Genomic DNA, 25468 nt, shown 5'->3' with positions numbered 1-25468 from the left:
ACCCTGGACTTCATCTAGATCGATGGTACTCGTCAGGGCAAATCTTTTGAGCCCAAACACGATGGAATTATAATGAGTAGATTAGGATTTCTAGTGACCAACTCCTGACTCCATCATGAGACCCTGAACATCATCTAGATTGATGGTGCTCGTGAGGGCAAATCTATTGAGCCCAAACACGATGGAGTTATGATGAGTAGATTAGGAATTATGGTGACCAACTCCTGACTCCATCATGAGACCCTGGACTTCATCTAGATCGATGGTACTCGTCAGGGCAAATCTTTTGAGCCCAAACACGATGGAATTATAATGAGTAGATTAGGAGTTCTGGTGACCAACTCCTGACTCCGTCATGAGACCCTGGACCTCATCTAGATCGATGGTGTTCGTCAGGGCAAATCTTTTGAGCCCAAGCACGATGGAATTATAATGAGTAGATTAGGAGTTCTGGTGACCAACTCCTGACTCCATCATAAGAACTTGGATGGACTTCATTCGGGTCAAAAATAATAATACAAACCCTAACGTGATTTCAAATAACACTGAAACTCTATAGCACTAATGTGCGCAAACGATTGGCATCTTGACTACGCAGCATGGGTGCGTAGCCACCATGCCAATCGATACGACAAGGAAACACTATCTGTCTCTCTATCGCACTAATATGCGCAATCGATTGGCTTCTTGGCTAGGTATCATGGGTGCGTAGCCAACATGCCAATCGTTTACGATACGACAACGAAACACTACTCTCTCTCTATCGCACTAATATACGCAAACGATTGGTATTTTGGCTAGGCACTAAGCAAGTGTGTGGCCAACATGCCAATCGTTTACGATACGACAACGAAACACTATCTGTCTCTCTATCGCACTAATATACTTTATTTATACCTGCAGTCATTTAGTAACTTCTTCATTTTCCATTGGTGTGAAAGAGACAGAATAAAGAGCAAGGGTTATAGTACACTCTGTAGTCTGTACACTTAGTAGTAGTGTACATAAAAAAAAAACCTACTAAGCATATACAATAAAATAAAGAGTGCCCATATGATATCATATGACACTAAAATTAATGTTGCTTGAAATTATATTGAAAACTATCAAGATTATTCTAGTCTGCATTGAAACGCGCGTCGCGTTGCCGGCGCTCGCGTACCGAGCGCCAACGCCATCTATCGAGCGTTATTTCGTGAAATCGGAGAACGCTCCAAGGATTAAGGGCTCTTAAGACACCTTGCGATATATCGCTCGGTATATTACGATATATGTTGGTATATTTCATCTCTCACAATGTAGGTGCTAGACAGACAGGGATATGCATTTTGGTATCATTGGCGTGTATGATAAAAAGCGGCCAAGTGCGAGTCGGACTCGCGCATGAAGGGTTCCGTACCATTTAAGACGTATTAAAAAAAAATCTACTTGCTAAATCTTGTTCAACATTTTACCACTTTGGACACACGTTTTACCACTTTGGAACTGTCTCTCGCGCAAACTATTCAGTTTAGAAAAAAATGATGTTAGGAACCTAAATATCATTTTTGAAGACCTATCCATAGATACCCCACACGTACACGTACGTACGGGTTTGATGAAAAAAATTTTTTTTTAATTTTTATGACGTATTAAAAAAAAACTACTCACTAGATCTCGTTCAAACCAATTTTCGGTGGAAGTTTGCATAGTAATGTATATTATATATTTTTTTTAGATTTTTCATTCTGTTATTTTAGAAGTTACAGGGGGGGGACACACATTTTTTCACTTTGGAAGTGTCTCTCGCGCAAACTATTCAGTTTAGAAAAAAATTATATTAGAAACCTAAATATCATTTTTGAAGACCTATCTCTAGATACCCCACACGTATGGGTTTGATGAAAAAAAAATTTTTTTTTAATTTTTATGACGTATTAAAAAAAACTACTTACTAGATCTCGTTCGAACCAATTTTCGGTGGAAGTTTGCATGGCAATGTATATCATATATTTTTTTTAGATTTTTCATTGTGTTATTTTAGAAGTTACGGGGGGGGGGGGGGGGGGACACTTTTTACCACTTTGGAAGTGTCTCTCGCGCAAACTTTTCAGTTTAGAAAAAAATGATATTAGAAACCTCAATATCATTTTTAAAGACCTATCCATAGATACCCCACACGTATGGGTTTGATGAAAAAAGATTTTTTGATTTTCAGTTCTAAGTATGGGGAACCCCCAAAATTTATTGTTTTTTTTCTATTTTTGTGTAAACATCATAATGCGGTTCATAGAATACATCTACTTACCAAGTTTGAACAGTATAGCTTTTATAGTTTCGGAAAAAAGTGGCTGTGACAGAATCGGACAGACAGACGGACATGACGAATCTATAAGGGTTCCGTTTTTTGCCATTTGGCTACGGAACCCTAAAAAAGATATCTGTCAGTATCTGCCGGTATATTAATATACCTTATCGCTCCGTCTGTGACGGGTATAAGTCACTTTTTCCTGATAATAAAGTTTAAAACTTACTTGCTTATTCTTTTATTTTACTAAGAAACTTGAAAATACTTCCCATAATAAATTATGATCGGTAATTAATAAAGTGCTTTTGAAAGGGAAAGAGTGAGGGCCTTCGATATTGATTTTGCACTTTAATATTGACGGTTTTGGAACATTTTTGCGAAAAATAGAACGTGCAAATGTATGCACTCACAAATCTCGCAATAGTCACTGTATTTTTTAAATATGGAACATTTTAAAATTAAATATAGACAGGAAATATTTATCTCTAAATACTCGTACGCTACGCACGTACTCCGTATCGAATTCACCTCCCGTTTCACGTACCTTGATTGATTGACCACTTTGATTGAAACTGGGTAAATGAAAATTTTCATTCCGTTGGGAAATCCCAATAGTATTTTATACAACCGTGATATAATATAGATCTTTTCAGTCGAGTACCGTGTTTACGCAACGAAGCTTGCTGAGTTGCCTAAGTGAGGTACGAGATTGAAAAGCTTGATTATATCACTATTGTATACAATACTTTTTCTACGAGTCATCATAAATAATATTCTTTTTACAGAGTCCACACACGAAACTTTAATATATATTTTGGTATCTTACGATATATTATCGCAAGGCATTTTTTTAGTATAAAACCTAAATAAGTAATGAAAACCGGTAAGTATCTAAGTCAGTGGTGGGCAAACTTCTCCATGGGGGGGCGAGAAAGTTCCAGAAATTTAAGAGGAGGGCCAGAATTGCAACAAAAATGTATTTTGATTTGCGATTATCGTGGACCAATGCCATATACTAATTATTTAATACAGTCGTGGGCAAACTTTTTTCATGGGGGGCCAGAAAATTGAAAAAAATCCGAGGAGGGCCGGAACTGCAGTATAAATACATTTTGATTTGAAACCGTTATCTCTCGAGCTATATACTAATTATTTCGAAGGACCGGCGGCGGGCCGGATGAAAGCCTTGCGCGGGCCGGAGCTGGCCCGCGGGCCGTACTTTGCCCACCACTGATTTAATAGGACTGGCGGCGGGCCGGATAAAATTCTTTCGCGGGCCGGAGCTGGCCCGCGGGCCGTACTTTGCCCACCACTGATTTAAGTAGCCAGAAAGACATAAACGCTCGAGCCCAGTCCGCCCGTCCGCCGTTCTATGGGAGCGCGGCGGCACGTGATTGGTATTTTTTTTTTATAGTTGACTACAGCGTATCGAAAGAAATTTGAAAGTTGAGTTCGGTACCCCTAGTGTAAATTTTATCGACATCATAACGTGACGAACGCGTTTGCGTTAAGTCTCATTTTGTATAGGATTTTGAGTTTCCAAAACGTCCCGCTTGGCGCGCTCTTTCTAAATCCAATACAAAATGAGACTAAACGCAAACGCGTACGTCACGTTTCGAAAGCGAATTTATTTACACTAGGGGTACGGAGCCCATACATGAAAAGTACGCAATTATAGTTTAGTATACGAAATATTAATTTATTAATCATCGACGAGTAGAAAAACAAACATTTTGTTACCCGACTCAAAAGTACCCATAACTTATAGATTAAAATAAGAGTAATCAGTGGATAAATACTCGGTTTTCATCATCCGCCAAACTCCAAAGTATAAAGCGAACTTCTGTTTCACAGAAACGGGAAATGGCGCGTTTTTATCAAACAAACAGACGGAGCAAACACAATTAGCACTGTTTGAACGCCATAGGCTTCGGGACGTAGTTTTTGTTTCGTCATTTGATACGGGGAAATAAAGTTGGTAAATGGAAAAAGTGTGATGGAATAGCTGTTCCGTTGCCGATGAAGTAGAATCTGCTTATAATGACATCAAAGGGAAGTGACTAACACGTCATACTTAGCGGATGTCATATAAAGCATAGTTGTATAACTTCTTATTTTTGTTAAGTTTTTCAAATTGTTCTTCGCGTTCCATGCACCTTAGTTAGATTATGATTATTTTATGTTATAAATTGAATTATTTATCTATTTTTAACGAGTTGCCTTTTTATGTATATATGCTCTACTATATATTAAACTAAATACATGTCTGACTTTACCTGTTTATATTTTATATATATTTTTAGATATTCCCAACCCACTCACTTCCGCTTTGAAATTTTTCCGTGCATTAGTTTCTAACTTGTGTTAAATATTAATACTTGCTAAATCACTGTCTGACACTGCCTTTACTGTTCCGAGCTATCTTCTTGCCCTGGGCTCCACGGAAGACCAGCGCTGTATCATATATATGTTAGAGCATATGCTGAGTGGTGTCCAATTGTAGCCTCTATTACAGCATCATCACTGTAACTATTGCATGTTAGTATAAGTTACATGTAGTTATAACTGTTTAGTGTATTAGATCTTCTTTCTTACTTTTTTTTTGTTTTCTAATGTGGTGCTGTTTGTAGATGGTTTTGCAATAAACGTTTTTCTATTCTATTCTATTCTATAAATTGATGTCAAATTAATTTATGAGAGATGAGTTGTGTTAAACTTGTAACATTTATCATTACCTATCTAAGTATGTCTTAAATATTTATTTAATAAAAAAAATGTTTAATCCATAGCCATCAGCCACAGCGCAGGCTTCGTCAAAAGCATAGATACAAAACAGAATCCGCAACAAACTTCGTCCAATTTACATAAGTGAAAATCCGCCACAGGCTTCGTCATTAATGTAGGTAAAACACAAAATCCGCAACAAGCTTTGTCCAAAAACCTAAAACTACCTACGATTCTCCGTTAATCACCGAGACGACACGTACCCTGCGCAAAAGTTCCACACACAAGTATGTACACTTACTTTTTTGAGTGTGAAGTGTGATGAAATGCTGTATTGTTGCCGATACATACAATGAAGTTGGTATTTAGTATGGTTTTTCCAACGGTTCTGATAGTTTATGTACCAGGATATTGAACAATGTCCGAAAACATATTAAGAGGAAAGAGGACGCCCGTTTCAGAGAATGTGTTAAATGACTGAGAGTTTGTATTTTGCCAGGGTTATAGAGTGACATATACTTGGGCTAGGTATTGAAATTGCAATTTTTTTAAATGAGTTTCGGTAATATATGTGACGGGCGCTTCTCCATACAATTGTAGTCCCCATTTTCCTCTCTGGATATTGACATTATGTGATGTATATTAAACATTGATATTGACTTTTTTCGATTTTATAATTATTGTAAAAATTACCCTACTACCCTAAAAATACCCTAAACTACCCTATTACTAGACCCTACTCATAGTGTTGTGTTCCTGCCGGTGAGTAAGGTTGCCAGAGCTCAACGAGGGTGGGAGGGGGTTAGGATCGGCAACGCGCATTTAACTCCTCTGGAGTTGTAGGCGTACATAGGCTACGGATACTGCTTACCATCAGGCAGGCCGTATGCTTGTTTGCCACCGACGTAGTATAAAAAAAAATTAGGAGCAAAAAACAGAATTCATACAAATATTTAAATGCTCCTAACTCTTATAATAATGAAATTTGAAAAAAATCAAATAGCAGTGGTTGATATACAACAAATTGTATCAAAATATTTTCAATAATGTTAATATCCAGACAGGAAAATGAGGACGGGTACTCCACTTTCGTTTTAAGACCCTAGCTTATTATTTTTCTGGTCGTCGGTTCCTTGAATTTAGTGGACAATAAACTAAATCCCATTCAGGGGGTCATTTTTACGCAATCAGGCCACTCCCGTGCATAATAAGTGGGTCAAACTCGGTTATACAATCTAATTAACTGTTAGTTAACTATCGGTCGACAATTATTTTTGACAACGACGTATCTAATCCAATGGATGCTGAGTGTTAAACTAAACGACTATCCAAATATGACATGAATAAATAAGTAAGTTTAATACAAATGCATACAAACATAAGGGGTCTAACCATAATATTAAAAGAACGGTAGGTGTGATCAAAATACATTTATTTGGCACAATGAATATAACCTCTTCCAATCTAACTAACCACACGACAGTAGTACGCTTAGACAAGCAATTATATTGTCTCGAGTTCTAACAAAACAGAACGTACTGACCTGCTAATATTACAATCAACGTAACCACTTGTAATTTGCATCTACTGTCATCGTTCGACTGTCTTCGTTCGAATGTCCCCTCCCGAATGCTCGTTCAATATTTAAGATGGAGGGATCGATCACGTGACTCTTCACGTGATCGATCGTTACAAATACTTTTAATAGTATAGTTAGCTTATTTAATCTAGAAAAATGCATTATAATGACAAAATATCTATATAAACTAAACAGTATCCTTACACGAAGTAGAACCTACCTTAGTAGAATTATCATTAATAATCATGGGGATTTTATTTTGAAGCACATGCTAATTATCTTGTTATCTTAAAAGAAGCTTTTGAAAACACTGGTAATTGCCGCTCCTTTGTTTCCATTATGTGTACGTATAAAATAATATCAAACGTGGCTGCAAAATAACACGCTTGTCTGGATATGTAATGATTATTGAAATTATCTTCTTATCTTAAAAGAAGCTTTTGAAAACACTGGTTAATGCCGCTCCTTTGTTTCCATTATGTGTACGTATAAAATAATATCAAACGTGGCTGCAAAATAACACGCTTGTCTGGATATGTAATGATTATTGAAATTATCTTCTTATCTTAAAAGAAGCTTTTGAAAACACTGGTTAATGCCGCTCCTTTGTTTCCATTATGTGTACGTATAAAATAATATCAAACGTGGCTGCAAAATAACATGTTTGTCTTGATATGTAATGATTATTGAAATTCTTTTGTTTCCATTGTGAACGGTAAAAGAAAAGAATGATTACTGCAGCGGTATCATGGTCGTGTTTTTGTCACTTGTCATATCATGCGTCACTTTTGCACTTACATATTTGTTAGAGCGTGACAGGTATGGTGACAAATGATAGACAGCTGACCATCTTAGCCCTGCTGGTACTGATAACTGGTAGGTACAATACTTTAGTTCTTGTTTTTATCATCACCAACACGTGCTGAATATATAAATACTCGTGAGTTTTTTTAATACCTATTTGTACCTATATTTACCAATTATTTAAAAAAAACACTTTCACAAAAAACTTATTAAAATTGCAGTTCATTACTATTTAAAAAATACTTTGTAAATAAATTGGAAATTATACTAAAAAAATGTGGTCAAATATAGAAAATAATATAAGTAAACAGAGTTAAATTTACTCATAATCAATTACTTTTTAAGATCTAGATGAGTTATAATATTATTCCATTATTATCATATACATATATTTGAGGTAACTTATACATAATAATATGTACTAACACTTAATTCTTGCTTTGTGTTTTAGGTACCAAATAAATTATTCTGCGATATGAAAGTGCAACAGAAACTTCAATACAATCGTGGTAAACCAATATAATAATAATAAAACAATGGTTAAGCCGTGTTGCCACCGGCCCATTGTCTCAGGTGCCAAGAAGATTAGTGCCGAGGCATTATCTAGAGCGATACCAACGAACCTCTCTATCTACCCTTCTACTTTATCTTGCTTATTTGTATATGTTTATATATTTTCACTGTTTCTCCTTTTAGGATTCCGTACCAAAAAGGTGCTCTGTGCGTCCGTCTGTCTGTCATATCTTTAAGTATCTTCTAAGGGATTCATAAAACTTTACGAGCCTGATTTAGTTACATTATTTTATATCGCCTTCTTACAAATAAATAAGTCAAAATCACAGATAAAGACAAACGATTCATATATATTCCGTATTTAATCACACCTCTTTCTTGACCACCTTTGCGTGTTTGTATTATTTACACTTGAAATTTCTATTTTATCGTATTGTGTTGTATATTTCAAGTAGGCACTGAGAACATTTGGCACTGAGTGTAATTTTAGTCGATAGCGAAACGTGACGTACGCGTTTGCGTTAAGTCTCATTTTGTATGGGTTTTTGAACAGCGCGCCAAGCGGGACGTTTTGGAAAGTCAAAAATCTCATACAAAATGACACTTAACGCAAACGCGTACGTCACGTTTCGCTGTCGAAAATATTTACACTAGGGGTACAGGTATATATTCTAACTAAAGGAAGAACACAATGATGATTAATATAAAGGTTTTATACTTAATCTGATTTTTTGTAAAATACCACGAGTTACACGGATTCGGTAAAATAATCCTATCGTTTATGTTATCGCCAAAAAATATTTTTTCCTTATCACTCCTACTTAAATGGTAGAAAGAGACAAAAGTTAATCGGCGATATAAATTACCATTCTTTAAAAAATGGAGGGATGGGCTTAAAAGGGTAGGTAGGAGATATTTTTGCCAGTGTTATAATAGTGCTGGTTTTGAGACCACCAAGTTTAATATATTCATTTACAATTGAAAAAAATTGTTTTGGTTAGACTTATTTACGTTCAGTGTCTTAAAGGTGAGTGTTATTCTTTAATTTTGGTTATAAAAGATTTTCAAAAGTTGCTTACTTAAGTATTGCACTGCTTCAAAGCAGGTATAACTAGACAATATATTTTTCACCTCAGCAGCTCGAACAAGCCTAGAGACTAGGTCCCATAGTGGCAACATCGCCATCAAAAAGGCGTTTAGCACTAAGTAAAAATAAAAAAATGTTTTTTTTTTTGTTCTCTGAATCAGGCGAATTCCAAAAAAGGTTATAGGACATTTTAGTCTTTAAATATGATCAGGAATATACTGTTAAAATCTATGGCAATGCTCACAGGCATCGTGTATACACGTATTTTTCTATTTCTATAAAATCATGTATTCATATATCACGATATTTCCCAACTTCATTTACTATATTCGTTCCAGATAAAAACAATGGAACAAACAAAGAATCCTGGGTTATCAGCAAACAAGTCTGCAATTCAGAATGTGACGATTAGACCTCAAACTGATCAAATAACAACGACTACGAACCGATTTTCTACAAGGCCCAACCAAACATCAACCAATCAAAAAAAGGATGCTTTTTACTACTACAAGAAAAAGCTTAGAACCGAAATCGTGAAAGCAACAGAAAAAATTGATGAACTAACGAAGCTGGAACTCAGAGCAAGTACAAGTTTCTTGGAGGCAAAGAAACCTATGTTTAGTTGTTGGGAACAACAACATCCGTTGAATTTTCTGGAAATTTTAAATATTCACTTGAAAAACATACCAAAAGAAGACCATTTAGATACAGCATTTGAATGCTTAGAAGGTTTCGCAAAAGACTGGGCTGGGGCAAATAAGAGCTACTGGTCTAATATAGATGAATTTAAAAAATCCTTTATCATTAAATTCTGGGGTAAATCGGCGCAAAATTCATTGCGGAGAAAAATCGTTAGTGGTTGTTATAGTGATGAAGACGAATCTATGTCTAAATATTTCATAAACCTGATATCTCAAGCAAGATGGCTACCTAATAAAATTCCGGATGAAGAGCTTATAGCAGATATAATGAATCATTTTACTAAACAAGTTTACATTGGATGGCACGCAAGTAAAAAGAGTACGGTTTTAGAAGCAGTGGAGTATTTAAGGAAACTGGATGAAATAGAAATGTTGTCAGATTTGAAGGAAAATTCGCAGAGAAGAAATATAAACTGCAAGTATCGATTGCGTATAAGAGAGAACGTGTCAGATGGTAATAAAACTTCAAGTGGTGATTTAGTTAATTATCAACATGCAAATAAGAAAATGAAACGTGATTTGTAAAATTATGTCACTGATGCATATTGCTATGCTAGTACCGATATAAGTTGTGATGTGTTTATGTTGTCTTTTTTCTTCGATTCATTTAATGTTGATATTTGGGTCTAAGTTTATAGAATTAATGTGAATTTACTTTTATACCGTGACATAAATTTGTTAAGATAAATCGAAGCATGATTGGTTTGTATAGCACACTTTTTCGATGAGGTTATGTAACTAAGTAATAAATAAAAATATTTCATTGAATAAGTGTATTTATCGTCTACGTATAAAGTAACAGTAAATAGTAAATCCATAGGTATTGTTTATTGCCCCGATACCTACATAAATTTGTTCTTCAGAAAATCATGTAAGAATCCATAAATAATTTGTATACATAAATGTGAGTCCGAATCCGAATATAACCTCAATATTTTAGCATTTAACATAATATTGTCCAGATTGCCCTAAGAGCACTTTGGCGCTCTAGTGCATCATCTAGTGAAAACATCCAGAGTGGCTGAACCTATCACGTCTCAGTCTCGGGTTCCATAAAATAGGTTGTACTAAAATCACAGTGGGGTATATATCTGTACCCCTAGTGTAAATAAATTCGATTTCGAAACGTGACGTACGCGTTTGCGTTTAGTCTCATTTTGTATTGGATTTAGAAAGAGCGCGCCAAGCGGGACGTTTTGGAAACTCAAAATCCTATACAAAATGAGACTTAACGCAAACGCGTTCGTCACGTTATGATGTCGATCAAATTTACACTAGGGGTACTGGTTCAGCCGGCGACTTTATACTTATTTTGTACTTTACTTGTTTACTGAAATGTCCTTGTAATGTAAGTAATACATCTGAATATCTGTTATGTAAATAAAGATTATATTTCCATTACCTTTCATACACCCTATGTATGGTGTATTTCGCAATTTCAAGCGTAGTAAAAAACTGTTCTAGAGTAGATAATAGTTAAAATCCCGCGCGATGATCATTTCTTCCTTCACATGTTTCACGCGGGGTGCGATATCCTGTCAATTTGATGTATACGATTATTAACCACAGCTCCATTTCCTTACGTTTGATTTTTTTCAAATTTTTAATTATTATAAGAGCTCCTATGCATTTAAAAATTTGTATGAAATCTGTTTTTCACCCCTAATTTTTACAATAATCAAAAAATCTAAAAAAGTCAAACATAGGGCATAGCTATGGTTAATATACATCAAATTATGTAAACATATTTTCCATAATGTCAATATCCAGAGGGGAAAATGGGGATTACGTTAGTATGGAAAAACGGCCGTCTTCTTTCCTCTTAACGTTTTGTTTGCTAATGTAAAATTTGAACTTATTATGTTTTGGACAGCCAAAGTTTTACATGTTTAGGTTGTATGTAGGAATGCAGTACTGTACCCCTAGTGTAAATAAATTCGATTTCGAAACGTGACGTTCGCGTTTGCGTTTAGTCTCATTTTGTATTGAATTTCGAAAGAGCGCGCCAAGCGGGACGTTTTGGAAACTCAAAATCCTATACAAAATGAGACTTAACGCAAACGCGTTCGTCACGTTATGATGTCGATTAAATTTACACTAGGGGTACTGATCAGTGCTAAAACATACCAAGGGTAAAGTTAGGGCACCGGCTGTACAGGGTGATATGATCATAAGTGTTAACATCAAATAAGGACCTTTGGGCCTAAGTCAACATAGAAAATAAGTTATCAGAGTTGTTTGACGTTTGTAAATAAGGCCCAAATTCATCTGGCAGCGACGCGTGAACATCATTCATCACTTGTTTGATGGCAACATGTATTGAATTCGGTCTATGGCGGTTTTTGTGTGAAGAGATGAGCGGAGTTAACTTTTTGAACGCCAGACGGCGGAAGAATATGCCGTGCCTCGGACGCCAGGTGATCGCGATAATTAAAGGCGAAAGTGAAGGACCCCTGTGAAATCATTTTCTCTCTGGATAGATTAGATTAGATTTATTTATTTCTTAAACAAAAAGACACAGTATTTTACACAAAAGGATAAAACAAAGGCTTTCACTAAAAGATCGTCAACTTAACATTAAAACAAAAAATATAAAATTAATAAATAAAGAAATGTCACGACAAAAAAGAAAATGTCAATGTATACATAGCTAGGGACAACCTAGGTATTGTCGAAATGTCAAAAAGAATAAAAAAACAAACATATTTACAAAAACACTAAGTTATAAATAACTTTATCTGTAAAATAATTTAAATGAAAAATATAATGAAGATATATTATATGTCAACGATCTTAATTGCTAAAAATATTAATACAATGTCAATTCATATTCACATACCTAATTGAAAATATTTTGAAACAAATTGTTGCATATGACCCCCGTTTGATCGCTACGTGTATCTGTGTGTGGCACTGTAGCTCTGACGCGTGAACTGATAACGATGCGGATTTGTTAATAAACTAGTATGGGTTTGTATGGGTACATTACTGGGGAATTCTCAATATAACTTGAGACTACGGTGCCGATAAGATTGAACTTTTTTACTTCCCTAAGGCGTGTAAATAAAAGAAAGGAATGGAAATATTCGCACGCTTCTTGTAGGCTTCGGTAGCTTAGTGGTTACGAGCGTTTGTAAAAAATATTTTTTCAGTGTCGTTTTAGGTATACACGCTGTTTATTTAGTCACCTGCAATAATTTACGGGGTGAATATATAGGTAATACCGAGCAACTTTTATTTTGGGACCAACCCTGAAATCGCGAAAAAAGATTTGTCTGTTTCACACATTATGGCTGTTTGACCTTGACATTTAGTTTGGGAGAGTATTTTTTTTGTGATTTTGGTGTTGGTCCCATGGTAAAAGTTGCTTTGTATGACCTATATATTCACCCCGTAAATTATGGCAGGTGACTAAAAAACATCCTGTATATACGCTACTATTGACTGACTGATGCGTTTTCTTTTTAAAATTATTTTGAATAGAAATAATCCAGTCTTTTTTAACTTGCAACAGCGATTCCAGGTCAGTTTGAGAGCGAATGGAAAAGGTGCCTTTCCATCATGGAGGCTTTATTTATTATATCTTTTATCCACTCGGGTTGAAAGAGCGGTTTTGTGGTTACCAAATAGATTGCTTTTTGTTACATGATTATATTGCTGTCGTTCGGGGCACCTGGGGGCCTAGCCAAAATGCCAATCGTTTGCGCTCTTCTTCTTCCTCGCGTTGTCCCGGCATTTTGCCACGGCTCATGAGAGCCTGGGGTCCGCTTGACAACTAATCCCAAGTTTGGCGTAGGCACTAGTTTTTACGAAAGCGACTGCCATCTGACCTTCCAACCCAGAGGGGTAAACTAGGCCTTGTTAGGATTAGTCCGGTTTCCACACGATGTTTTCCTTCACCGAAAAGCGACTAGGAAATATCAAATGATATTTCGTACATAAGTTCCGAAAAACTCATTGGTAGGAGCCGGGGTTTGAACCCGCGACCTCCGGATTGCATGTCACACGCTCTTACCGCTAGGCCACCAGCGTTGTCGTAACGCAAACGATTGGCATCTTGGCTAAGAACCCTGACATGTGAATTCACTTTATTAATGGTTTGGTAGTTTTTTGAAGGAAGTTGGGTCGTACACATTTTATATAGTAAATAAAACCCAAGTTTGACTTCCTTGTGTCTTTCGTGTAGACAGCGTAAAGTTAAGGGAATGTAAAGTTGTTAATTTTGCGCCCTTACAGTCTGATAGGGTAAGCTGGTGTAGGATGCACTTAAGTTTCAAAGTGTTATAACACTGAAAAAAATATGATCTATCGAGCATAGATTAAGGTGATTTTCATTAAGATTAACTGCTTTAATACAATATCAACAAATGTTTGAAAAATAGTAAAATACAAAATACAGTACAATACAGTAACGTTATCCGTTTGAACTTTTCTAAGAATTGAAAAATGATGAAAAAAAACGAACAGTCTCTACATTTTAGCTACTCAAAGCAGTAAAATTTACTGTCTTTTCAGAACAGTAAAATTTACTGTTTTGTTCGATAGGCTCATAAGGAACTGTCTAAAGCATTAAACGTGAATGCAATATCAATTGTTTTAAATGGTTTTTCAATGAAAAGTGCTCGCATAATGCCTCCTGGAGTGCGAGGTGTGGTCATCAAACTTCAAGGACCTATGGTACAAGACTTCGCGGTGCTTTTACACGCCTGCTACTGTGGCTTCGTACACCACCAGCACATTTGAAACGAACAAGACTTACTGACATCCAATGATTATTTGCGAAATTATTGCGCATCGATTCATTTGATTTAGGTACATTAACCATAGCTATATCTTTGACTTTTTTTAGATTTTTCGATTATTGTAAATAATTGATGCGAAATTTTATCTTCTTGTTCAACCTAGCGCCAGGGTCCTCATTCCTACTTAATCTTCTTCACTTTAAACGACGTCTAGCCAGAGCTTCTTAGGCCTACCGCGGCCGCGTGATCTAGGGCCTTGGACAGTGAGGTCGAGGCATCTATTTCCGACGTAGTCTACTGGTCTGCTGCTTATATGGCCATACCATCGGAGGCGACTTTCCTGCAGCTTATCCGCTATGTCACGGATTACGAGGCTGCCATAGATGTGATCGTTACTTATGCGATCTAATCGCGTAACGCCACACATTCATCACATTCGTACAACAAATTGTGTCAAAATATTTTCAATAATGTTAATATCGAGAGAGGGAAATGAGGATTACGTTTGTATGAAAACTATGAAACGGGCATTTTGCTTAATTTATTTTCGTTTATGTCTATCCCTAAGTTAAACTTTGGCAGAGCAATATACGTAAAGAAATAAATAAAACTAAGAATTATATAGTAATAATCCGTGAACAGCTGATAAGGCCCGCGTTCCGTGCAAGGGCAGTCGTCTATCACGCTAATGATTGCTTCCGAGCCACGCGAGGAAATGGTATTAGGGAGCAACCGAGCGATGACATAGTTTTTGTAGTTGTGGCTAATCTTGACCGAAATAAGTTAGGTTTTCTTTCAACTCGTATATTTGGATATTTGTACTCGTAGGTATGTTTGTTCTGTATGATGCGAAGAGGCAGAATACTATTGCCTAGGTAATAAGGGTGATGACATTTTGACTAAAATACAAATATTTCAGTTCTGCAATAGAATTCCGCTTGGTGCCCCTGGAACGCAATGAAGTACATAGAAATACCTATCTAATGACATCTCATTTCTGTTGATTTTTGGACCAGGCTCCATACAAAGTTGCTCATGGTCCTTTACATAAATTACGGAAATTTTTAGAATGTTACTCAAATTTCACATTGCTACTTCTAGGTAAATTCATTAAATGCATAGATGCATCTATTTAAGGGAAACTAATTGTTGTTGTTAAACTAAGGGTTGTTATAGACATTTGCGTTTTTATTACCAACAACGTAGCATTTGTAATCATTTTGACGTTACTTAGTAGAGGCGTTACCTATTATGTTAAATAACAATTTGCGTAACGAATGTATCTTATGAGATACATGTAGCACGTAGAAATGATTATACTTTACTCGTACTTATATTTGATTGTCTTGGTGTATAATTATTTGTATTAATTATGGCGCTCAATACACAATGAAATTGAAATGTTAATGTTACTTAATTGTTCGTTGGTTGCTGGCAATATTTGTTAATTAACAGAAGTGTATTTACGCTGTAGATAAATATATCCGTTAAATTAATAATTGGGAGAATCAACTTTTTAGCGTCACTCGTTGCCATGGTTACGATTAGTTGTCCAGGGGACAAAAGTTCATTGAAATACTGATTTTATGCTACTTAAATGTATCAAACTTGTATTTTTGTGGTCGTTATAACCAATGTCCATAATGGGCCCCCTACTAAGCATGTTAATAGAACGGCATACAACGTCTCTTCAAACAAACTGTGCCACTGTTGTCCCTTGGACAACGGGACAGGATAACAAAACAAAAAAAGTTGATTCACCCAATTATGCAACCTATTTAAGCCTATATTCATAAGAGCCAATAGATTTTATTCTTTCATAAATTCCCACGCGATCAACGGAATGTAGGAATGACAATGAGCTTATTACCGCTGCGTTTACAGCGTAAAACAATGTATGGTCATTATATTAAGAAATGGCGCCTTATTGGTGCATTATATACTCTAGTTAATGGTAAAATATTCCCTCTAGGCCAAACGTGGACGGTTTTACAATATACCTAATTTCACCATAAGACTTATTAATACTCTACACGGATCGTCAAAATCATGTTTGTGTACGCCGGAGTTGACTATTCTGACAGGAAAGTATCTAAAGGGGAATTAGACAATCGCTTCGTTATACAAACATAGTTTGCAGTCCCCATTTTCCTCACTGGCACTCTAATAGACATATTAAAGAGGCTGGGCTCGCAAAGGTAAACAAAAACTCGCCCAAAGCATGCTAAGTAGGGCGGAAAAGTTGCCCATCGATTGAAAAGTTTCCTTCGGTGGCGGCGGAGTTCTCTCAACAAACACGCTTTGGGCAGAAAGTAATATGTGGTAAAAGTTCCAATATTTGACGCCTTAACTCCTATATTTATTGATCACATGATTGTTATCTCCTGGTGTTTTGAATAGGGACCGAATACCTAATTCAGTGAAATAGGTATTAAGGTTTTGTTCGCTGAAAACGTATTAGTTTATCACGCCAATTCTAAAAAAAAAATTCCGTAAGACTTTGATGTAATAAATGTATAAGAACAGGTCACTCACGTTCCCGTTCGTGTCACAATAAAGGAAATTTATCATGCCCATAGTCAAATAGTTTTTAGTTTGTAATAATAATGCTGGCGAGTATTTATCTCTTTTGTGTATGATTGGAACGACGTGGTGAAAAGGACAAATTATCAGCTGCACATCGTTCTGACACAGCAGCGCTGAGGGCGTCCGCTAGCGGGCGCGGGTGCACGGAGCGGGCGCACGCCCGTGGGTGTCATTGTAGGTAATAAGTTTTTGGCAAAAAAATCATTTTTGTTACAATCTTTTATCGTTGACTGTACTTTTTTTTAGACAGACGACTAATACTCATCGAATCGAATAAAAACCCCAAACACAATTAGGTTGCGTTGTTTTATCACAGAGTTCCTATGGTCACCTCCTGTCTCCATCATCAGATCAGCTCGATGGTATATCATAATATTGCATTGTCACCCGAGTTACATATGCATGAAAAATTTCAGCTTAAACGGAAACCGGGAAGTGGATCTAATTTAACTTACATGTGTCGGTGTTACACACACACTCACCGTGAGCATGCGGCCACTTCGTGTGCGAGCAGTGCGGCGCACCACGTGGCGGCCCGCGGCGCTGAAGCGTTGTCCGAGGTGCTTGCGGCGGTGTGCAGGTCATGTGTAGGTACATGTCGGTGTTACACACACACTCACCGTGAACACGCGGCCACACTGCTCGCACACGAAGTGGCCGGGCGTGCGACGCACCACGTGGCGGCCCGCAGCGCTGAAGCTCTGATTTGATTACAGACCGACAACGGGACAGGTGAAACTAAATAAAAGCTTGTAAAATCAGTAACACACGTCCGCGCCGGTTAGCGTTGCTCACTCGCTCCGTGCAACCGCGCCAGCCAGCGGACGCCCTTAGATATTTAATTCATACTCGTTAGTGTAGCTAATAAATGCGACCATAATATGCCTAAATGCGCCTTTAAATTAACTAGAAGAGTTTCGTAATTTAACTAAAAGTCAGACTAAGCGACGAAAAGAGATTACAGCTATTTCCCGCAAGCTAAACATTCACAGTATCCATTTCAAGCGGGAACTGTGATTATGTGTAACGGCCTTAACCTGTCCTTAGGGATTTGTACCAACCAGCGCAATAAATTGGCATTTACTTCGGACTTTTTTTGCACCCTTGATGTGGGAAGGACTATTGTTATACTTAGTGGTTATAGGTTTACGTCTTTGTGAAGTTACGTAAGTATCTGTCCATCAGCGCTGTAATCTATTTGTTAATATCATGTAAAATTTTTGTCGATGTACGATTGTCATCTTGACTAGGCCCCCAGGATGCCTACTTATCTTTAGATCTGCCCGCGAATTCATACGCGTTAAAAATTCTACCCTATTTCCAGCTCCATACAGGTTGAATTTCAACTTCAATAGTTTTAGCAGACTTTCTTTTCCTTAGTGGAGCTTTATTCGGTATGTAAAAAAAGGAATTAAATTTCAAGGATCTACTTTTAACGTTTCTAGCGCCTTTAAGAGCTTTAATAGCCATACTTTTGACGTGCCCCTCCCCTGCAAAAATCGGCAGACTTTTGTACAAAAAATTACAGACAAGGCGTCTCCAACTGTCCAGTGGTTAAATCCTCCAAGTTTCTTGTTGTTTGTTGACTATCAGTTTCTATATTTTTCAACCGTATCTCATGAAATTTTATGAGCAAGTTCGTCAATTAGGAACATGATATTTTTTTTTTCAAAATAACGGACAGCTACAGCTCACAAAGCCACTAGTTTATTTAGATAAGATCTAAAGCACGTCCGTAGTATACGATCTTGAATTATACACCTTCGCATGAAGATTTACAACTTACAACTTATTCCGTGACACGGGTACCTATCCAAAGAAATACAAGTCAATCCGACGTACACTGATATCAGTATGTTATCTAAATTATGTCATTCAGTTATCGTGTATTTTACTCATACATGTATTGGCGTGGGCAAGACGCACGATAACCAAAATACATCATTCAGATATAATTCTATGTCAGTTTACGTTCGAATTGGCCTATACCTAGTTGGTTACCGCGTCACTCAGAAATACGTCAGGAAAAATATATTCTCACTACATTTGCGGCCCAGTCACGTAATCTGAGACGGCCTTATCTTTCCAGCTGGCTGCTATTGAAATGTCCTCTTATCTGCTGGGGGTTTTATTTGAGTAATTTTTAGTTTGGTATAAAAAATGTTCACACTTTAGTGGAGCTTTGGTGGTGGAGAAAACTAGCCGAGCTACAGGTATTTCAATTTTAGGTTGTGATTATTATGTGTATTAAATTTGTTTCATTCAAATTACATTCGGATTGATTATACTAAACGGAAATTACATGTAATTGAATTTAATAATTGAAATCAATATTATTACTTCATATACTTAGCGATAAGACCGCCTGTTGTTACTTAACTTTTACGTGTTTTTCATTTCCTGTCTATTTTTAACTGTATGGTGCACAATAAAGAATATTTACTTACTTACTTACTTACATATTTTTACGATAATGACATTTCCACCAGTCACCATATGAACGTAATAAAATAAGGTAAAGGAGCCCACTGATTACCAGTTGGCCGGACGATATCGGCCTATCAGTTATTTGCAAAAAGCTGATCGCGATCGTGGAGAGTCGTACGGCTCGGCCCGGACCCGGACCGTTCTTTCGTTCTTCATCATGTGAGTCATCCTTCCATAAAACGCAACAAACGTCTCTTGCTAATATGTATAATATCAAAACGTTTAAAGTGAAATTAAAAGCATGGCTCGTACAAAAGGCCTTGTATTCTATCGAGGAATATATGTCATCTTTTGACTGAGGTAGGTGATATAATATTATAGGCCTTGACTTGACAGACATGACCGCTTCTAGGTGATTGTTTGTTATTGTTGCTGTACTTTTCGCTTTTCTTTTTGTCTTTTTGTATTTGTTCTACTAACACTTAGTTTTAAACCTTAAATGTTACTAACCATTATGGACCATTGTTGTCTTTTGAAATAAATAAATTAAATTAAATTATAATTATACCACCCTTATGATAATAAATTATTTGTATTTTGTATTTGTATTTTGTAATTGTTTAAACTTAGTTTTAGTTGTATGTTTAGTTTTAAGTTTTTTGCATGCCAGATACTGGTGAAATATGTGTTATACAGGATGGGGCCTGTAACTAAAGCAAAAAATTAAAACGTAGATTCTAGTCCTCAAACTAGACAACTTTTGTGTAGCAACTTTTTAAAATCATAAAGTTTTTAGATTGTTCTTTTTTCAAACAAAGTAAATAGTATTTTCAATGTACATAAAACTCCGTCTAATTGACATCGCCTGTCAGTCTAGTCACTCTACAGACATAATCAATTTCACACTACATTGCGTGTTCGAATTAACTTTAAAATGTAACAAAATTCAAACCGCAAGTTTTTTATTCAAAGTCGTCAAACAAACGTTGCGTAGTTTGAGGAGAAGAATGTACATTTTAATTTTTTTCTTTAGTTACAGGCCCCACCGTGCATATAATATTGTCTGACCATCTTTTGTACCATATTTACCTTACCTTTTGTACCATGACGACCGGTTTGGCCTAGTGGGTAGTGACCCTGCCTACGAAGCTGATGGTCCCGGGTTCAAATCCTGGTAAGGGCATTTATTCGTGTGATGAGCATGGATATTTGTTCCTGAGTCATGGGTGTTTTCTATGTATTTAAGTATTTATAAATATTCATATATTAAATATATCGTTGTCTAAGTACCCTCAACACAAGCCTTATTGAGCTTACTGTGGGACTTAGTCAATTTGTGTAATAATGTCCTATAATATTTATTTATTTATTATATTTCATGCAAAATAAAGTTATTTGTATTTGTATTTATTCACAAGCTTCGAAATTACGGTATGGGACAAGCAATAGTCATCGGATTGCTAGATCCTCCAGGCGTTGATGAATACATAACGCCATATTTTATTACAAGATTTTATTTAACTTGCCCTGTTATTTTATTTAACTTGCCTTGCCTTGCTATGTATCTTGCTGTGTGGGTCAAATTTTGGAAGTTAAATTTGACCCACTTCCCGATTTCCGATTGTAGATATATAGATAGAATACTCTTTATTGGCACACTTCAGTAAAAAGATACAAGAAAAAACAATTGATTAAATGTAGAGGCAGAGTTGTCCTATAGCGATCTCTTCCAGACAACCTTTGGGTAGCGGAAACAGAGTAGTTAATCGAAAAAGTAGGTGTTGCTAAAACGTTATGAAGCCTACATTCACACACACAATTACAGTGAATAAACATACACATATAAGAAATACAAATAGACATTCGTAAACATACATAATATATATAAAATAAACCGAAATATAGTACATACTGTATAATCTAAATGTAAACAAAAGAAAATCGACAAGAAAATTAAAATCAGCCCGCAAAGCACTCACACGTAATATAACCGGCCAAGAGCATGTCAGGCCACGCTCAGTGTAGGGTTCCGTAGTTACTCTTCGTCACAATAAGCTAAACTGGAGCTTAAAGTATAGTAAATTGTTAACCAAGGGATGAAACGGTACCTTTCACCCGAGTTAAACAAATAGGCAAATTTGCATAATCAGTACCTAATTCAAGTAAGTCTTTTTACTATGAAGGGAAAACTTTTTGCGATAACTCAAAAACAGCTAAACTGATCAAGTCCGCTATAGTTTTTATTTAATGTCTTTCTTAAGCTCTACTTCCACGATTTTTTTCATATTTTTTGGACCTATGGTTCAAAAGTTAGAGGGGGGGGGACATTTTTTTTCTTTCGGAGCGATTATCTCCGAATATATTCATTTTATAAAAAAAAAATTGTTGAAGACCCCTTGTTATTAGTTTTGAAAGACCTTTCCAACGATACCCCACACTCTAGGGTTGAAGCGAAAAAAAATGACACTCCCACTTTACGTGTAGGGGAGGTACCCTCAAAAAAAATATTTTTTTAGATTTTATTGTACGAATTTGTCGGCTTTATTGATTTATATATCCATGCCAAATTTCAGCTTTCTAGCACTAACGACCACGGAGCAAAGCCTCGGACAGACAGACAGACAGACAGACAGACGGACGGACGGACATGGCGAAACTATAAGGGTTCCTAGTTGACTACGGAACCCTAATAAAAATCGTATTCAATCGGTATTCTTCATTTAAAATGCCCCAGCATAGAGCATATAACAAAAATAACAGAGGCCATCAAACGCCGATTGCGGTTTTCCTTACGTGTTTATGATACGGTTTATGTTCCTTATTTATTTACAATGAATAACTTCACACTCACGTCAGTGATATTTTTACTGGCTAGGGAAATCCAAGTATTTTGTCACCTGGTAACTAAAGTAACAGTGATATTTTCTATAGGTACACAGCAGGGTGGCCCAAAAACAACAGCATTCTTTCAGAGTACAAGTATGAGAAATGGAATTAGTACATTACGATACAAGTGCGAAAAATTGAAAATCCGAAACGAGTGGCGATAAATTAAAACATGACCGAAGGGAATGTTTTAAATCGACACGAGTTGCGGATTACCTATTCGCACATGTATCGTACAACGTTTTACAGTACATATGGCCTTTTAAATTTTCGACATAGTTACGTAATGTGCTAATTATCGCACTAGTGCGGTAAAGTAGCGCCATATGTACTGTAAAGTAATTTAACGCCGCATTTAGGTAGGTATTTGGATATAAGTAGATGTTATTCCTTGCTTCCTAAAATCATCTACAAATATCCCGACTGCAACAGAGATTGCCTACCTTTATTTAGCTGGTCTCGCTATTCTCCTACAATATCATTCGCGGCAGTTGTATTAAATAATTATTTCACCATTATTTGGAACAACAATAGTTACAATTATTATACGTATATTTGGTGGACATATTTGTTGAATAATGCTAAACATGTAAACGCAGCGTTGAAATGTAATTGACTGTCCAAACCAAACGTATTACGTTACACAATGGGTTTGATGGTTTAACACGCAGTACGTATATTTAATACGTAATACGTATATTTGTTATATATTTCCACTTTTCCCCTTTCTTTGTTTTATTGTTACACTAGCTTTCACCCGCTTGTTTATTTCAATCTCGTACCTTACTTAGGCAACTCAATAAGCCTCGTTGCCAGTACTCGACTAAAAAGCCCTCTATTTAATCACGATTGTATACAATATTAGCCTCAAACGATACCTGCAATTTTGTTCATAGTACATCACGGGTACTAAACGAAATATACGTGTCACCCCCAATTCCCCGCGGCACTTAGGCGTTGTAAATCAAAATAATGCGTGCCACTTCAGAATATTACGACAGCCATCGAAACCAACGACTTTTCTTCAGTCGCTCTTAAAAATTCAACAAATGTCTCTATTTCGCGGCATTTCCATAAAGGGACGATTTTTCTTTTTGTCTGTGTTTTGTCTTTTTGGGTCTTTTGTTACCTTCAATTTGAGTGATGGTGTGTATTTGTAAAAACTATTTAGGTGAGGTACTTTATGAAATTAAGATGTTAAATAGTGTTTTGGGGATATAAATAGTTATTTTCATCACACTTGCTCGAAAAAGTTCTTATTTCATGCAGGTGTACTGAAGTAAAAAGGCCTATTTTGTTCCCGCGGGAGTTATGGATTGTGAAAAAAAAGCTATAACTCCCTAGGGTAATATCTTTTTTTTTAATTGTCATTTTTTCATACAAACCAAGTAGTATAAATGAGTTTTACTTTTAAAATACTGACGTTTATAATTTAATATTTTTGTTTATGTTTAAAATTAAATAATTCGATTAATTTAACAGCCGTTTAAAATATTTTTACATAATTATTAATCGTGGCTGAATGCCGAATAGGTCTGTGCTCTCGAAGCTAACCTGTCAAAAAATTACAAATTGGGGGACGAATAAATAAATATAAATATTATAGGACATTATACACAAATTGATGTTTAAAATAGCACTTGCACACTCTGGGCTATCTAAATCACTGCCAGCTTATTTAGGTAAATAATAATAGGTGTATTTGTGCGAAAACAAAGCACTTTTTTTTAAATATTATAGGACGTTATTACACAAATTGACTAAGTCCCACAGTAAGCTCAATAAGGCTTGTGTTGAGGGTACTTAGACAACGATTAATATAATATATAAATATTTATTAATACTTAAATACATAGAAAACACCCATGACTCAGGAACAAATATCCATGCTCATCACACGAATAAATGCCCTTACCAGGATTTGAACCCGGGACCATCAGCTTCGTAGGCAGGGTCACTACGCACTAGGCCAAACCGGTCGTCAAAAGCACTTGTATTGACATAATTGTTTTCTTTAACTTGTTTCTTTATACCCGAGTGGTGGCAAATGGAGTCATATTACTAAGTGTCAGTGAAAGATGATTCAAGCTAGAACCGTCAGGGTCCGGGCCGAGGCATCTGAGGCTTCGATAGAAATTATCATAAATAATTTGAGTTTATTGTGTATTGCATTTCCACGGTGTTACATAAAGGTGTTACAATATAATTTTTAGTACAATTACATGGACCCTGCAAGGGGCCAGCAATTCCAATTAAAAAAATATTCCACCTATTTCTGTCGAGGTAGTTTGGCACTCGAACGCAGTGAGAGCGCCAATAGTCCGAGACTGAAATGGGTGCCTCATCCCTTGGTTAACAATCTACTATAAATTCATGCGCACTGAGAAGAGATTACTCTTGTCTGTGTATGATAAGGATACTGACCCAATTTTTAATCATGTTTTTGCATTTTTTCGAAAACGATTATTTTCTGCTTTATACAGCCCAAGCTATGTTTGAGTACGATTTTTGACCATCACCAGGATCCGTTTTACCCGATCCTTTCGGGTATTCTCGGCTCCGTTCGGCTCAGCATTGCTACGAGCAATTATCAGGGTTGTGCCACAACTTGACGTTCCTTTGCGTGCACAACCACAAATAAGATAATGACTTGAATTTTGACAACCCTAAATGGCCGGGATAGTGCGATACATTAGAAAGGGACAGCATGATTCGTCCCTGAATCGCTGTCGAACTTCGGTTTTGTAGGAAGTTTCTTTTCTGTACGATATTCTGTGCCACCACACAATTATGACAGGTTACTTTTAATTTGTGAACAATGTAGGCAATCGCGTAGAAGGCAAAATGCAGTCAAAGTAATGACTTTCCAACCGGATTATTTCATTCGGAGTGCAAATGAAATGGTATCCATTCGTTTCCATTAATTTAGTCGGCATATAGAGCGACATTCAGATTTTTATCTCTGTTATCATTTTGATATTGATTTGATATGAACATTCGTTAAGAACGTGTGCGTAAATAGCACTAGCCTACGACTTTAGGTGCGCGCGAAATTTTAAAGTGTAAAGGCACATCCGCGTTGTTATGTACAGATTTTTAAGAAAATAAATAAATAAATGAAAAAGCATCCAA

At 36.2% G+C, this 25468-nt stretch overlaps 1 protein-coding gene and 1 long non-coding RNA gene across 3 annotated transcripts in view; both read left to right on the top strand.

Annotated features, from left to right (window-relative positions):
* Positions 1–25468, top strand: part of LOC133528693 (uncharacterized) — a 204025-nt gene that overhangs the window by 46108 nt on the left and 132449 nt on the right. The window contains exon 2 of one of the 2 annotated variants that reach the window (XR_009801037.1): positions 637–1239. The exons of the other annotated variant lie outside the window; for it this stretch is intronic. This is a non-coding gene — a long non-coding RNA (uncharacterized LOC133528693). Of the gene's footprint in view, positions 1–636; positions 1240–25468 lie in introns of those variants that run through there. 2 annotated transcript variants of the gene reach the window in all.
* LOC133528536 (uncharacterized) lies at positions 8640–10466 on the top strand. Its single transcript, XM_061865934.1, has 2 exons — positions 8640–8934; positions 9333–10466. Exon 2 carries the CDS (start codon positions 9342–9344, stop codon positions 10218–10220), a length of 879 nt encoding a protein of 292 aa, XP_061721918.1. The 5' UTR covers positions 8640–8934; positions 9333–9341; the 3' UTR covers positions 10221–10466.

The sequence above is a fragment of the Cydia pomonella genome, chromosome 19, assembly GCF_033807575.1.
Source record: "Cydia pomonella isolate Wapato2018A chromosome 19, ilCydPomo1, whole genome shotgun sequence".
Classification (NCBI taxonomy): domain Eukaryota; kingdom Metazoa; phylum Arthropoda; class Insecta; order Lepidoptera; family Tortricidae; genus Cydia; species Cydia pomonella.
The sequence above is the reverse complement of the archived record's forward strand: the minus strand, read 5'-3'. Positions and strand labels throughout refer to the sequence as shown.